Source organism: Helicoverpa zea, chromosome 31, assembly GCF_022581195.2.
Source record: "Helicoverpa zea isolate HzStark_Cry1AcR chromosome 31, ilHelZeax1.1, whole genome shotgun sequence".
In the NCBI taxonomy this organism is placed as follows: Eukaryota; Metazoa; Arthropoda; class Insecta; order Lepidoptera; family Noctuidae; genus Helicoverpa; species Helicoverpa zea.
This window is the reverse complement of record NC_061482.1, coordinates 9,377,595-9,394,337: the sequence shown is the minus strand read 5'-3', so window position 1 is coordinate 9,394,337 and position 16,743 is coordinate 9,377,595. Positions and strand designations below refer to the sequence as shown.

Sequence of the window (16,743 nt, the reverse complement as noted above, 5' to 3'; positions counted from 1 at the left end):
TTGTAATTTCAGTCGTGACGTCACAAGTGACGACATGACACTGACAAGCGTTTTCGCGCCGGATTCAAAGTGGACAGAGAAAAATGCAATTATTTGATAAAAAAACTTCGCATTTTCTTAAAATTAATAATTTTTCATATAAAATAGACGTATACCTACATCATACAAAGGAATTTAAAAATTTGTCATCATGCCTATTGTAATTAGATCTGACTACATTATGTTAATGTAAAATACTCATCTTTCAATTCATTTCTATTTAAATAGAACAAGATGATTGTTACTTGCTTAAATGATTAATTATTATTTAATTTTAATAGATTCTCATGCTGGTTTTGGTTTTTATCAAAAAATATTTTGTTGGTCCAGCTGCCCATGTCAAATGAAGTAATTTTTTGTATCTGGATAAGGCACAATGTATCTGATAACTTATATTTATGTGCAGTGCGAAGCTCTTTGTTGTCGCCATGCTGAGTGGAATCCTGCAGCGGAGTCTGAATCGGAGTCTCCTTCTTCACTCACACCAATTTGAGCTCGTGGCTGTAGAAGATTAAAAGAATATATGATTATTATTACAGCGGTGGTTCATCGAAATCTTGGTCATACATAAGGGAGATGTTTCAAATCCGGCCCACTATATGTAGGTACGGTACCTCGAAAAATTTTGGTGGGCTTTGTACAAATCCTATTCTACATCCCACAGGCATTCCCATGCATGTAACAGCTCAACGAGGTCTAAAGTATATTTTTTAAAACTTTTTTTCTGATAAAGGTAGGTACATACTTATCATTAATACGTAAGGTACATTACAAGCCTTCTCAGGGCTGCTCTTTGTTATTTAACTGGGCTGAAAATAACTATTACTATTTTGAAATACCTGGTCGGGTGTAGACGGTGTGCTTCGGCTATGCGCTGCTCCGATCCCCCGGCGACCGCTAGCGCCGCGGCGGCGCACTTTGTTACTATTAGGTGGTGGCATCAGTTTGTCGTCTTTCTGTTCAACATCATTTTACTTTTAGTGTACTGTAGAGAATTTTATAACAATATTTTTCAAAATAGCGATGGCACAAAAACAGACAGTGAACTTTTTATATTCGGATTCTCAATACAATGAGTATTTAAATTTCATAAAGAGATTCATTTACAAGAAGATAGATGAGCCGGTCTGGTACGGTAGGTAGGGAATATCAGAATCAGACTACCTTCTTAAGAAGACTGGTAGTGTTAAGGTTAAAACTCTCGTCTTCTTAAACTTAAACTGTTTTTGTCTACGAAAAAGTAAATAAAACTGGAGTTTTAAATACTTATAATTTATTACAATTACAGATTTCTATTTTAAAAGTATGAACGACAAACACTCACTTCTATTCTATTTCAAATAAAATAATTGAAAACTTACTGCTATTTACGCGAATGTAGGCAAGCGTAGAATAATGTTACCTGTATATTGTCAGCGGAACCCCAACTCTTGAGCTGGTCGCTATCCTCCGACCGCCGTTCCTCACGGTCGCGAGCTGACTTAGGTAAGTATGCCGAAGACCTAGTTGCGCCCACGCCTAGGAAGTTGCTAAACGCTTCCGTTGTTTTCTTCACTCTCACGTTAAGCGAACCAATGCGGAGAAATCCTTCTTTTTCTGCGAATGATGCACTTTAGATTTAAACAATTACATTACAGGTGTATAATGAATGTTGATAATGAATATAAACTTATTATTAAACTGAACTCTGAAGACTTATAAAATATACAGTTTTTTATAATATAATTAAAAAGGTAAGTGATCAAACATTTTAAGTACTATTATTACCGTAAGTGACATTGAAAATATAATAATTATTTACAGAAAAGCTTATTATGTAAGTAATAGATGCGGTTACATTTAAGGTCATGGCACACATGAACGGCAGGGCATGGCGCAGTTCCTACACAGCGATTAACTTACCAGCCCAAATTGGCTTGTCTCAAACATTTTTTTGGCCAAATCTATATAGTTTTTGACGGCGAAAAAATTCATATTAATCTTGAACATATTTCTGAGAACCCTGTTAATTTCAAAACATGTTCTCTAAAAGTTTTCTGGATACAAATTCACTTGATTTTTTTTTATTGTAAACTTAACTCTTAAAATGATCTTCCAACAAAATTATCTGTATTACTTATAGACGTACATTGATAAAATTTGTAACATTAACGAGTCCATATGTAAATACAGAATTTGGAAAATTTTTATTTTTGACTTCTCAACTGTCGCGTCCATAGGCTTCTCTCTCTCTCTTTCTCTCTTGTACGTATTTTGTTTTAGGTGCTGTCAACATCTTAAGTCGTGTTATTCATTTTATAATGTCAATATAAAAAGCCTGACAGCGAGTTGCTGCTAACTAAAAACTTGTGCCCATGCCGTGCTGTTCATTTGTGCCGTTACCTATAAGTGTTGTAGATACAAACATATTCTACATAGTAATGTCTATTTACATTTGTGTTGGTACTGACAGAGTTAATTTACTATGCACAAAGTATTTACCAAAAATCTGTGCCTTTTATGTACAGTGGTAATTGTTCTTTATGTACAGTGGTTATTTTATGTATAGTGGGTATTTTATGTATACTTAGTGATAATTGTTCTCTAAAATATACCACAGTACAAAACAAACACACAATAAATACATTAGATGTAAAATTGGCACTTTGGTATTAATTCGACCTTTGAGTCTAAATGCAATAAATATTTCACAATTAAGATGAGCTTCAAGTTAAGAACTCTGCTGCTGTTCGATGCGTCCATTTTTTACGGAAGATGTCCGTTTTTCTAATTATCTAAGATGTACGATTCCTTTATCGTGTAGCGACGTCCCGATAGGATGTTATTACATGGAAAAGATATCCAAATTCAATTGAACTGCAAAAGTGTACCTATTAGTAATTCTCTTATTCCCTACACACACACATATTGAGTCACACAAGATGAAATGTCAAAAGTGCGCAGCGTCCAAGATTTTCTAGTTCTAAGTTTGAAAACCTGAGTTATGCAGCATTCGAGAACAAGCTTACTGAGGCTCGTATTTTTACCGCATCATCAACTTTTCCCAACTACATAATATTATGTTGGGTTTGGTTTCCTTCTTCTCTCATCTACAATTCAGTAACAGTTAATTTGTGTATATTAGTAGGTACTGTAGAGATGTAGTACTGAAGTAGATTAGAAGTAGGTTTTATTAATTGTAATTGATACTGGCCGGACAATGATATAAATAGAAATAGAAAAGTTTTTATACTGAAGTGTGTGGCACTTCACCCCCGAGTCAGCGAATAAACGCAAAGTTAAAGTTATTATTGAATGTTTTAATTTAATATCCTGAAGATCCCCGGTTCCTAGCGCACCACGCGCTACAATTTGGAATCCCTTCAGGACGGGTGTTCACTTTGAATATCCTGAAGATCCCCGGTCCCTAGCGCGCCACGCGCTACAGTACCTACTGTTGTTTCTGTATTTTAATGTACTGTTGTCACTATATTTATATTGTTTTGAATATTTACTCCCATTGAAGATGTCTACTTCAACTCAAAGAACTGAACTTAGTACATTGATACGACAACGCGGAAATATTCATTAAAATTTGTCCTACACACAAAAGTATGAAAAGATTGAACAAATTACTATTAGATCAACAGAACTAGAAAGACAATTAATAAGAGTAATTCATTGTAGGCAAAAGATAATATAGAAATGTGTAATCCTGTTAGTATCAAAGCACAATTACATTGAAAAAGTAGTCAGAATTATACCTAGGACAATCATCACGTACAGAGTAAAATCTGTCAATAAGAATAACGAAACCAAAACCAACCGAAACGAAACATGTGGAAGATACTGATGTGGACCCTCCACTGCCTGTCGCTCTATCATCAGAATGATAAAGTCGATACTATCACTCTGATGTTAAATACACTATATACGAAAATGAAGTTGCCAGCCGATGCGTTCCTACAATTTTCGAGAGTTGCCCTTGATTTATCAGAGTTTCTTTCGGTTGCGAGTAACATAAAGAGAGAACAGTTTACCCATATCGTCCCAGGCGTCTTAGAGAAATACAGTAACAAAGACAAAAAAACAGTCGAATTGAGAATCTCCTCTTCTTCTGGAAGTCGTTAAAATTACCTGACACGGCTGCTGTTTTAATAATCTCTGTATTAAAAGATTGCCAGATTGAAAGGTTTCTTCAAATGCAGAAGACAATCAGAAGAAGCATTTTTTAAATCTGTACGGAGTACACAGCATATTTTTCAAGTTCAAACATATTTTTTTGGTTTATGATTATTTGCAAAAACTATGCGTCTGATGATTTCGTTCTACGAATGCCAGCTGTAAAATGTGTATCGGGTGAGTGTGAATTTCCAGTATTCTGAAGTTGATAAAAGGAAACTAGCCCAATATTGACCTACCTATTCACATTTATACCTACATTATGTAATGGGAATCATTTACCTTTACAATTTTATAATTTCACAAATTATAATGAACACATTCAAAGAAGTTTTTACTACATAGCACGAATATAACAAGACGCTATGTTTACATTTACTAGATACCTGGAAAAAGCAAATAAACTGTAGCTGACAACAACAGTAGGAAGGTTAAGGAAGACTTTTAGCTAACGTGAATTAGACGACTGGGGTAGCAGGAATTCCTTTTTTATATATGTTTTAGACGAGGCGTGATCTTATCATTTGTGCACCTACCCCAAAGTAAATTCTTACAATTTAATCCAATAAACTAATTTTTTTTAACATTAAAAAGTTTATCGGATTACATTTGATTATATTATTATAACGAATGATAAGATCACAAACGCAAATCTACTGTTACTTAAATAACTGACTTAGATAAAACATCAAAAAATATTTTAATCTGAATTTCCCGCTACCAGCCGAAGCATTCAGCTTAAATTGCACTTATTTATATACCTAGTCTAGCTAGACACGATAATTATCCAGCAAACTGTTAATAAATTAACGCATCGTATGAAAACAAGCTTGAGTTGGTGGTTTTCATACGATGCACTAGTTATTGTAGTTCGTGGTTTTTGGACTGACAACATTTTTACATAAAAGATAATAAGGTGTAAGTAAAGATAACAATGACCCCCTAACTACAATGCGTAGAACTTTACAAAGACCGCAACCCTGAAATGTGCGAACGTTAGGGGTAAATCATAATATCACACAGCTTAGCATACTTATTTCTTTCATCAGCAACTTTTGGGCAATGATGAAAAATAAACAGAGCATAATAATTTTATACTTTTTTCCTAATGAAAAATGAAATGGAATTCCATAATATTTGTAACACTGATATTATGATTTGATTGAGTAGGAAATTGATACACGCAAGTAAGCACTGTGAGGAGGACGCAGACACGGTTTTGTGTATCTTACTTGATTGAGCATTAATCGAGCTCGGAGTGACTCTTAAGACCGGAGGAGAGGTAACAGTCCGTCGTAAATCATATGAGTCTGCTTCTGGAAAATATTTTCTGCTTAGACACCCTCGCTGTGCTACATCCCTATTGATCACGGTATAGCTACGAAAGTCAGTACTGAAAACATCTTAATTATTATAAAGAAATACATATTATTGAACCAAAAATCACATTATAACTAGAAATGTAATTAAATATTTCATGACAGCTTTGTGACGCCTGATCACAATTTTATTGTGAGTGTAATCATGAGACCAAATCTAAGTCTAACTAATGTATTGCACCTATTTGTTAGTTGTGGGAACACCTAAATTCTGATAATCTTAATTCCCAAGAATTAGACTGCTTAGTTAAATAAGTAACATACAAAATTGGAACTATAATAATAATATATCTGAATTTTGAACCGTTCTGAAGTTAATTAAATTCTTGTGACATCCGGAATAAAGATTTTCGAATTTATGTAGTGCACCCGTTGGTTTTATTTCGATATGCCTTTATGTAGTTACCTACTTGAAGTAGCTTCTATAACTGTTCATATGCGTTAGTTTAATAAAAAAAATCATAATAAAATACAAAACACTTATACGCGAAAGGTTATTAGCGACTGATCCCAATTAATTATAAAGACTTAAGTAGGTATTTTTTGGTGAGCAGCATACTTCTGTATGATCCTGGTGACAGTGATGTGTCCATGTGGACTAGGTACTGTCTCGGCTTCCTTCCCGACCAATCGCGAACATTCGGGTCAGCATCTGAAATATACGAAAATTAAAAGTCAAAGTCAAAGCCACGCGGATCGATCGATCATAAGGTTAAGCAACTCTTGGTGCGATCGTTCCGTGGTTGGGTGAATCGTTTCATGACGAGTTGTTGTTTTACTTATAAGCACTTAGTAAAGGCGCATCCACACCATAACATTATGTTGTATTCTGTTGCTTCACAAAAAATAACTGGGATGTGGATGCACCTTGTGCAAGTGCTTCATTGACGTTAACGCCATCTGTTGAACAACGTTTGACACGGGGAAGCTTAACAAGTAGGAATCATAAAGTGTAGTGAACATTCATTGAGAACACCAGATGGCGCTGTGACATTCGCAAAGAGACTTCCCTAAGGAAATGAAAGCTCGTTTCAAAATATGCCTTATGTATAAATTGATACCAATGACTGATTAAAGGTGATGGAAAACATCTCGAGGAAACCTGTACTAAGTATAAGTCTGAAATCACCAACCGGCATTGATCAATCGTTCACATTTTATAGGAATGTGCAGTTATGGAGATCCCAGATAGGTCGTGCTATTAGTTTGTTAGAACGTGACTATCGTTCTATTTTGCTGCAGCTTCATTTTGGAGCTTCATTTACATTGATTGACGTAGTAAGTGATGATGACTTACCATAAACTCCTTCTAATAGTTTGCAAACATTCTCGTGACGAAACTGCATCGCGATATGCAGAGGTGTGTATCCCTGTAAAATAAATATAGATACATTAGGACTTGGCTCACCGCATTGTCTGCGGTTTATAAGCGAGTCTCTGGAACTACAGAATCTTAGAAGTTGTTTCTACTTATCTAGATTAGTTGGTACCTACGTAACATACGTAAGTCTTGACTCAGTCTTTGGTGAAGATAAATGAATATTAACATTTTATATTTTAATAATATCTACAGGCTTACGCAGGACTATTAAATCTGTATCGAAATTCTAAAAAAATATATTATCAAATAAACCAAATGATATCCAAAAACATGCCACATTAAATTAGTCATTAATCAAATACAATAAAAACAATACAAAAATACGTTTAACTCCAAGCAATAAAATAGTGCATCTGTTATGGAATTTCATTGTTTACTTAGCTTCATTCAATGAAAACTATGTGATATAAAATTAGGTATGAGAATGAAGATTGTGCAAGGTATTTAAATAAAAACTCCACAAAGGTTGCACCGTATGATGGTATGAGATATGAAATATTTGAACAAGAGGGAGGCGCGGGGGCGTATGAGGCGCGCTTACACCAACTTGTAAAGGGTCACATCTGCTCCCGGGTTCTCATACATTGCCTCCGTTTGCAAATCCAATACTTATATTTAATATTATACCCGATAGATATTAAACTCAGTTGGATATTACTGAATATATAACAGCGACAGCTGTACAGTAAACTAATCGAAAGTACATTGTTATAAGAAAGTTTTGTTTGTCCTGAAACCGTATCATAAATGCGAACATCTTTCGATGTTTCTGATCTGCATGCACGCATTGTTAGACCGGTTAATCAATTTAGGAGTTGTAAAACTAGAACTTCTATCTATGCGTACACATAAACATAAACAAGGTCGCTCAAAACTCATGAGAACTTAAATAAATATTCACTGAATGAATATTTATTGGTGCCAAATGAGTACTATTCTTAAGTCATGTAAGTACAAACATAAAGTCGTCATAAAAGACTACCAGCTTTATGAGGAAAAGAGAAACATTAAATCGTGGGTGGTGCACAGATAAATTTACCACCACTTCCCTTGAATCCACAAGTAGTTCAGCTATAAAATGCTCAGCGGACTTACCCCATTCTACTTCCGTCGCCGACGATGCCGAACACCACATGAAAAAGATTGTAACGACACTTTAACGATACAGTAAAACAGGCAAAATAACCCGTAGTAAGTAAATTTGATTGGACATAAAAGCTTCTAGGTAACAGTTAAATTAGCAATTACGCTTACTGTGGATGTTAACACATTATTAACTTAAGACCATTTACGGCCAGTTTCTTCATCAAAAGTTAAAGTTAAAGTAATGTCTAAAGTAAAAGTAACGGTCAAATTCGTTTTTTCAAGGCTAAAGTGACAGCAAAACTAATAGAAAAATTGAATTTAACCGTTACTTTTACTTTAGACATTACTTTAGCCATAACTTTAACTTTAACTTTTGATGAAGAAACTGGCCGTTAAAGTCTGCGCAAATTATAACCTACGATTGTTTCGTGTTAAGTGTAGGTTTTAATGTACTTTTTGGGTTCTTTTCTCCCTTATGTTGAAATTAAATACCAACAATTCAGTAACGGTTTGGGATTCACAAGGATTCAGGATTAGTTTAGGATTCACTCACCGATCGTTCATTGACCACTTGCCTAGTGACTCCGCCCAAGAGTTTGACCAAATTTTCATCACCGCGCTTACAAGCCCAATGCATTGCCGTCTGAAATACATTGAGCAGATGAAATCTGTTAAAGTCTCTCAATATTTTCTAAAGCGTTGTTGTTCAACAAAAATCACCACATTTTGACATTTATACCTACTGAATATTATAAACCTAACGCTAATCTAATTATAGTGGTTTCGAAATCGATACGAAATAATACCTAATAATGAAATTAAATATGCTGATCCGAAAATCTAAATTCGATTCCATCACGAAAAGAGTTTAGTAGGTCGAGGAACAAATTACTTGATTGCGAGTCTTTTATTTTTATATATGTAAAACACTTTGATGGACAATATAATGCCGAAATTATAGCTTTTTATAATCGGAACGCATTAGGATGATTTGCATCCAGATTAAAGATTATATTTTGGTAAAGGTAGGTGTTATTAGCATAGTTATAGGAATTAGGTTGCTATCATCGTTGGTCATTTTAATATTTAAAACGTTATGGTAAGTCGAGCATAATTTAAGAAACCGTATTTTAGATGAAGGTTGCTTTTAACTGCAGGTAAGAGTTAACAATTTAACCTTGTTTGACTGGTTATTTAGTCTACCAAAATCGGGAGTCTGATATTAAGTCACTACCTACTACGCGACCCTATTCAATTGTAAATTTTTAATCTAATGCAAAATTGTAAATATTAGCTACAAATAACATGGATTTAATTACCAACAATCTTCTACTGTTTTAGTTATTAAGTGTTCTTTGAATGGAGCCTATCTGGAAAGTGGTGACGGAGACCGACTGAGAAGCATCTCCCGGGACCGTCCATTGTGATACTACATGGGGGAGCCCTGTAGTAATTACTCTAACTAACTGACACCGGGCATCTAAATCGGTGTAGCGGCTAGGCGCATTTTTTTTTCGATATCACTGTTGTGAATACGATTACTAATTCACGCTCGCACATTGCATTCGCCGCAAAAAAGTCTCTTAGGTATCTGATTAGTATTACTTTCATGGGTATATGGTACACAAAAGATAGGAAAAAGCGTCGACAAATACAGCTCTTAATATTGATGCGATTGACCCACGCTCTGGCGGAGCCCATAAAATCTCCGTCACCTTGGTGTGCCAAGGTTTTCAGTCAGCAGTTAAGTCTTGCGAATATATATTACTTTATCCGAGCCGAGGGTACGAGTTACGTACCAATCGGCGTATGTACAAGATGTAGGCGTGATCGTCGCTGATTCAGTGGGGTAGTTAGTGGCGGGCGGTCCTAGGTTCGACGTCGCCCGGAGAAATATTGGCCCCAGGGGAAGCGCTGTTAATTTGCAGCGCACATTGGGCACAGGCACGATTTTCCACGTATCTATCTACCTACGCGTTTAGAGTTGACTACGTCAATATCGGTTGAAACAATTTCATTCTATACAGATATTCCCTTTATCCGATGTTACATTTGAGCTCACTTTGAGACATGATTATTTTAACAGCACAATATAAGATGAAAATGTTTTTTGAAAGCAGTAATAAAACTTAGCGGTTTTTCTACGTCTTCGGTAAATAATCAATTTCATTTTATTAATAAAAAATATATATGAAATAACATTTCCATAACGCTAAGTTATATGTACCAGCACCTTGTTAATAAGTCGAACATCTATCAGGTCATTAGTGCGCAGTTCTTTGTTATACCAGCCGGAGGGCACACTGCAACTGTATTATGAATGTTTTACTACAGGTGTAATTTACACGTAATTAAATATACTTACATACTGCATGTTGTACGCGTTCACACCATCAGCGGCGGCAGGTACCGGCGAGCGACATGCGGGAACAAAGTCGAAATGTAATTAATCCTACATAATGATACATGAACTTGTATAGCCCGACATAAAAATGTTACCATAGCAGCGTTGTTAAGAACCGGGGTCCTTTGAATATCCTTAAAATAAAAATCTCATTAAAGCGACGTTTCCGGGTCAGCGGACTACAGAATTTACTAATTTATTGTCGGCTAACCTAATAAATTTAAAACAGGATTACGTGGTTCGTGCACAAAGCAAAGCTTTACAATTTGCCCGATATAAATCTCTCGTCTGCGTCAAACGAGTGACTTATCATTTAAAGGGAAACGACTTAAAAAGGCCTAGACACTTTACAGTTCACTGACTGCCTTAAAACATTGTTGGAAGTTACAAAGGAAGCCAAGAGCAATCTCTCCTAGTCAGTTTTAAATAATAATGTTTCAATCTTGCTTAGTAAATAATTTTCAGTAAATAAATAATTTCTGGCTGTATTCACAATTACAGCTTGATCATAAGTTAACTCGGTTGGTTATCATATTGTACAGTTATTTATAAAATTCACAATTAATATTTACTTGATGATGCTCCCGCTGTTGCTTCGTATCTTTCGAGGCATAGGTGAACCTAATTTTGATCGCATGTGTAAATTATCTTTAGACAGTACACGTTTCATCTTCTAACAAAAGCTTAGAAACAATGGCCTGAGTGCATATACCAGTGCTATGTTTTAAGATATTCGTGTGATCCAGGTGCTAAATTGACAAAATATTCAAAAACCAGTTTCAACACCTATAAAATTTGACTTCCGTACATCCAAAAGTGTAAATTGTTATGGGCCATTATTTTAGGTCTTTAAAAAGCTATTTTATGTTTTGTGACCAATGGCAGTAAAAGGTATACAATACGTGTTAACTTGGTTTACTTTACAAAATTACACCGTCTAGTACCTACCTACCTATATAATAGCGAATTTTATTTGTAGAAAAAAAAAGAATAAAGTTATAATATAAATTAAGTAACTGATTTAGGTATGAGGGTCTTAGATGTTATTTATATTTAGTTAGAGTAACGTGAATATAAATCTTAAATTATTTTCCATTGTTAGCGATCCCTAAGTCTTTTAATTAACTACCTATTGTGACGGCGACTTTGCCTAAAAGTGAGGAAAAAACATCCGTTACAGAACGATATACCTAAAAGGCGACTACGGTGTAATACTGTGACAAGATGTCATGTAGTATTGTTTGGCGCGAGTGACTATTACCAGGAATGGCGAGGACACGGCTTATGTCCCCGTGTGCCGGGCAACATCCGCTAGCACGTCATATTGATTGCGTTTGCATGTACATCAATTAGGATCCGCGGAACGATGCGTCTTCCACGCCACTAATTATCGTCTTGTCACTGTGTAATTATGCATATAGGTTGACAGCGACGTTGATATACGTGTCGAACTCAGTCTTACTATTAATCATTATCTATACACCTATGCCTAGAAAGAGTGACTGGTGAATATTTGGAACAATCTCTAAACTGGGATGCCTTTTAAGTTTTGTCATTACGCGAAACTTATTTGTTGGTCTGCTTCGTCACTGATATGCAACCCTTATGTAAAGCAATGTTTCCTCTTATTGATATTTCAGAAACTATAGCTATTTCAGCATCTAGATATCAAGCACCAAAACCGTTCATGTTTTAGCACCTATTCTAGTTTCTAGGGATATAAGTTTACGGAAAGTTCATAAAACTTAAATCTTAACGTAAAAAAAACAGCCTCTTCTTAAGGAGTTCTCATTCAGGCGAAGTAGGTACCAGGTTCTACTACTAGGCAGATGTTTTTGGGAAGCTATATCCCCGAGTAACATCTTTACTAATATAACAAAGAGGAAACATTTTTTTGTTTGTTTTATTGCTTACTAGCAGTTTTCCCGCGGTTTCACCCGCGTCCCGTGGGAGCTACTACCCGCACCGGGATAAAATATAGCCTATGTTACTCGTAGATAATATAGCTTTCTAATGGTGAAAGAATATTTAAAATCGGTCCAGTAGTTTTTGAGTTTATCTATTACAACCAAACAAACAAACAAAGTTTTCCTCTTTATAATATTAGTAAGTATAGAAAAGCTACGAATTTTTTAAGCAATAAAAAACAACAAAACTTCAAAAATAAAAAAATCGAATATTTAAAATCCAAGCTACTCTATCGATACACTTTTAAAATAATCTCCCTTCTGGAATTGAAACGTGGAATTACCTACTGTCATTGAAGTTAAACGGTGTAACTCACTCTATAGGTAACATTAGTAAGGATTGTACAACTAAGGCGAAGAAAAATTAAAGAAGAAATCTAGTAGACATAAGCAAATATTAAAAAATATATACTTACACCCTGTAGACGAGCAAAGACAGCCAAGTTGTATGTACCGAGAAATAAGAACAAAACAAAACTTATAATTATTGATATAAAAAAATGTTTTAATAAAATGGATTTATCGATGATTATTAATAATGTTGAGAAGCCTTCCTAGTTTTTGCCTTTACTTTTAAGATATACGTACCATAATTATGTACATGCACACTGACTTATTGGAACACCTTACTTCTGTCTTTTGTTGAGAGTTTTTCCGAAAATTTTACTTGGTATGAATTACTGAATATGGCAACAAAAATCTTGAAATTGAAGAAAACTTACCGTGAACGGATCCTGAAACCAAAGAAACATCTCGTTAAAAAGCATTCAGGCATATCAAAACTAAATAACTAATAACTTTATTCTAGAAAATATGGGGAGATTTGTTGTTCTTGCTCCCTTAATGGGAAAGCATGACCCTATCACTGAGGCATTGCTGTCTATCTGTCCGTCCGTCTGTCACCAGACTGTATATCATGAAGCAACAGAGTGTGTTAACAGATTTTCTCCGTGCAGGTCCTAAAGACTGCACCATGAAAGATCTGTATGCTAACTCTGACAATGCCTGGGCAAAATATTGAGACTTCAAAATTTTAAATTCGGTTGTCATCGACTGGCAAATAAAAAGATGAACCATGATAGCTAGAAAAGATAGTTTGCCGTATTCAAAGGATTTCGAAATCAATCGCGAGTGCATTTTTTTAGTACGTAGCTACAGCAAAACTCATTAACGCCGAAAGAAATCATAGGTTTACGAACTTTGGCCAAATTACTGCAATTACGTTCTGGTACGTCTTTTATGGATGAAGATAAAATAAAAGAAGATCGTCTAATCGTTTACGGAGATCCAAAACAGGTAGAGGAGAGAGGTAAAGAGAATATGCATTTTATTAGCCTTTATTCAATCATGACCATTGATTGTTTCATTTCAAACCTATTATTCACATACGCGTAGATATGCATAACAGGATACCTTTTTCATAATGTTGTAACCACAAAGCATTTTTGTGGTTAGTTGTTATCAGCAAAATATCGACAGCGTAATTCACATAATGATAGGGAATGCCTCGCGCATCTAATCTTAAGTAAAATTCTATTAAGAAATCAATATTAAATTATTGCTAAGGATGGCGACGAGTTGTCAACAATATGCAACGAAGAGGACTGCATGTTACTGGCTTAATAGTTCGGAGAACCCAGGGCTGATGGAGCCGGGAATCTGTCGATGGAGACCACAGACCAGCAACCGCAGCCAGTTAATACTCTACTACAACATAGTGGAGGGCACAGGCACCGGCCACTTCGAAATCGATGTATTGGTGTATTTATTACATGCTCTTCGGTCTTATTATACTTAAAAGTAAGGCGTTAAGTTCGCCATTGTACAAAATGTAAATAAAGTATTAAATAAAAACGCTGTTTTTATCTCTGGCTTTTCTGAATGTATTTTAAATAGTGCAATGCTTAGGTAAAAGTTATGGATATGGATATGTCTGGCAACTATTTTATAATATTTATATAAATTACTAGCCGTTTTCCCGCGGTTTCACCCGCGTCCCGTGGTAACTACTGCCCGTACCGGGATAAAATATAGCCTATGTTACTCGTGGATAATGTAGCTTTCGAATGGTGAAAGAATTTTTAAAAACGGTCCAGTAGTTTTTGAGCCTATTCATTACAACCAAACAAAGTTTTCCTCTTTATAATATTAGTATAGACAATTAGAAATTAAAAAAGTACGGTAAAATATCGTATCCAAAACTACCCTTTTGTTGGCAAAAAATCTCATAATTTTCAAAAGTGTATCTTGCAATAAAATACCATAAATTAATCGCCTATTCCCAGAAATCGCTCTACGTGCAGCGTGCCTCGAAAGGTTTTAAATGATTTGGCAGATGTAATTATTTGAAGGAAGCTCCATCCATACAAATGAAAAAGTCAGTTTCTCTTCCTATTTGATGTTGTTGGTCATCACTAGAATGTACATATGCGCTATACAAAGAACGTCCAAAGCGGCATTTGAAAACTTTTTTATTAATAATTGTTTCTATTTTCAATCTACACGTCTGAGTCCTTGACCGCGTGCATCTCCTTAACTGCAGTTTTACCCCACTTCCGCAATATTCACTTTCAACCCAATAAATAAGCATGATTACCTTATAAAAATGCCAATATCCAAAAGATATAGTAATTCAAAGTGTAGTCACCATAAAAATAATATTTTTTTATTTGAGGTCGCTCCCACGATACCGCACGATCGAAGTAAAATCAAGACACATTAAAAGTTTCGGAGTAGTACCCATAATGTACATCGCATCATCCCAGCCGTTCGGTGATCCTCGCCGAATTACCTACTAAACTGTAAAAAACGTAGATAAAAGGTGGAGCTGTGCATATTCCCATGATCGGAAGACGGTCAGACTGCGTTTTAATACACCATAATCGTTGATCGACGGTGGATCATATGAAATATGTAATACCGCTAATAGGTCTTGGTGGGCAGCTTCCTCAGCGGTCGCTCGGCCAATTTTGCCGTTGGTAATAACCTTAATATCCCATCAGTGCTATACCCCATGCGTGTACAAAGATGAGGCCGGGTAATGACTGTGCGACTGACGCGCGCACCCGCCTCCGCCACTGATAATTCACCTTTATTGAATAAATCTGTTTGATTACCGTATTGCACGACACGCTTTATCGAGTCACAGTCCTGTTGTTCAAGGTTTTCCAATAAAACTAATGTTCATTCTAATTAATGATAGCGTTTTAGTTTATATTTTTTATTACTTTTTACCGTGAAACCACACAAACATTACATCTTTTATACACTTATCTATAATTACTTAGCCAAAGAATTCCAAAAAGCAAGGGAGTTCTCAAATTCTCATATAAAATTACTAATTTATCAGTTAACTTCAAAGCAATAAACAATCAGTCGTCGAATGTCATTTTCGAGAAATGTATGCCGACATCGTAAACGATGAGCTCGTATGGCTATAAGCATGGTGAATGAGGATTTCTAAAATAAGAGGCAATTTATTATCATAAGCATTGCAGACGAAGTGACGCAAACATTCGTCGACAGTTATTAAGCGCTAGAACACTGCATCAGGATGAAGAGGGCGCGCGCCGCTCGCGACGATATTGTCATCTCCCTTGCGACGTTACTTGCACTCACAACTAATATACATTAATCAAAGCAAGACAAATTCCAGATCATTACTCTTTTTTAATTTACGAATATTCAAATAATAGTATGTGTACCGCTGTTTCGACAAATGCCTACATCTTGACAAAATTCATAAACTGAAAACAAACAAAATCCCTTGTATGTTAAAAGATAAATTCATGTTAATTAAATAAGTGCTTGTAATCTGGGAATTTCTGATACCCTACGAGAATATGAACCACCCATGAGACCTACTTCATTAAATTCCTATATTAACAAAGTATGAATGCAATTGGGGTATATTATTTTTAACTTGTGGATATCGAGAGAACATTGTGAATTTAATTGTGGAGCTGTTAACGGGTGCACCCCGAGGATGTGTCGTTAATAGAGCGTTGTGTCTCTTCATTTTGTTTGAACGTTCACTGACTCCGTTATTTCGGAGCGACTAATAAATTGCGTGATGACAGGTGTCAGCTGCTCCACCGCCTCTGCACTCTTGCGTCGATGTCTCATTCCTCACGTTCTACTCCTAAATTCTCTTATTTTATCAACGCTCCGTTCAATTTTCGTTTCGTTCTCTCGCCATTCTATTTGTTTGTGTTAGCATTATCGCTTCATCTGCGTTAATTCCATGACACAAGAGATATTGTATATAGCGTGCTCATGACAGATCAGTATCTTAACTTATCATGATAATTACCATACTTACAAATT

General features: G+C 35.4%; 2 protein-coding genes across 3 annotated transcripts in view; both read right to left on the bottom strand.

Annotated features, from left to right (window-relative positions):
* Window positions 1-200: 200 nt before the first annotated feature.
* Window positions 201-10,779, bottom strand: LOC124644982 (ankyrin repeat domain-containing protein SOWAHC-like). 2 transcript variants are annotated; one of them, XM_047184682.1, is made up of 9 exons: window positions 10,412-10,779; window positions 8,600-8,689; window positions 8,056-8,061; window positions 6,877-6,949; window positions 6,139-6,231; window positions 5,433-5,516; window positions 1,442-1,635; window positions 879-995; window positions 201-540 (listed from the first exon to the last, which is right to left on the bottom strand). In XM_047184682.1, exons 1-9 carry the CDS (start codon window positions 10,418-10,420, stop codon window positions 436-438), a joined length of 771 nt encoding a protein of 256 aa, XP_047040638.1. In that variant the 5' UTR covers window positions 10,421-10,779; the 3' UTR covers window positions 201-435. The 2 variants fall into 2 exon arrangements, with proteins under 2 accessions (XP_047040638.1, XP_047040639.1); XM_047184683.1 differs by lacking the exon at window positions 5,433-5,516 and having other exon boundaries at window positions 10,412-10,770.
* Window positions 10,780-12,973: 2,194 nt separating this feature from the next.
* Window positions 12,974-16,743, bottom strand: part of LOC124644981 — a 28,725-nt gene continuing 24,955 nt past the window's right edge. The window contains exon 5 of the mRNA XM_047184681.1: window positions 12,974-13,151. Within this exon, the coding sequence (XP_047040637.1) occupies window positions 13,095-13,151 (57 nt within the window). The 3' untranslated portion in view covers window positions 12,974-13,094. The remainder of the gene's footprint in view (window positions 13,152-16,743) is intronic.

What these genes read in the sequence shown, in the direction of transcription:
- LOC124644982 (XM_047184682.1), bottom strand. An exon ending in CTCGATTAATGCTCAATCAA is followed by an intron (nt 1,636 to 5,432) that starts GTAAGATACACA and finishes CATCATTCGCAG; the next exon opens with AAAAAGAAGGATTTCTCCGC. An exon ending in CACCGTCTACACCCGACCAG is followed by an intron (nt 541 to 878) that starts GTATTTCAAAAT and finishes AATCTTCTACAG; the next exon opens with CCACGAGCTCAAATTGGTGT.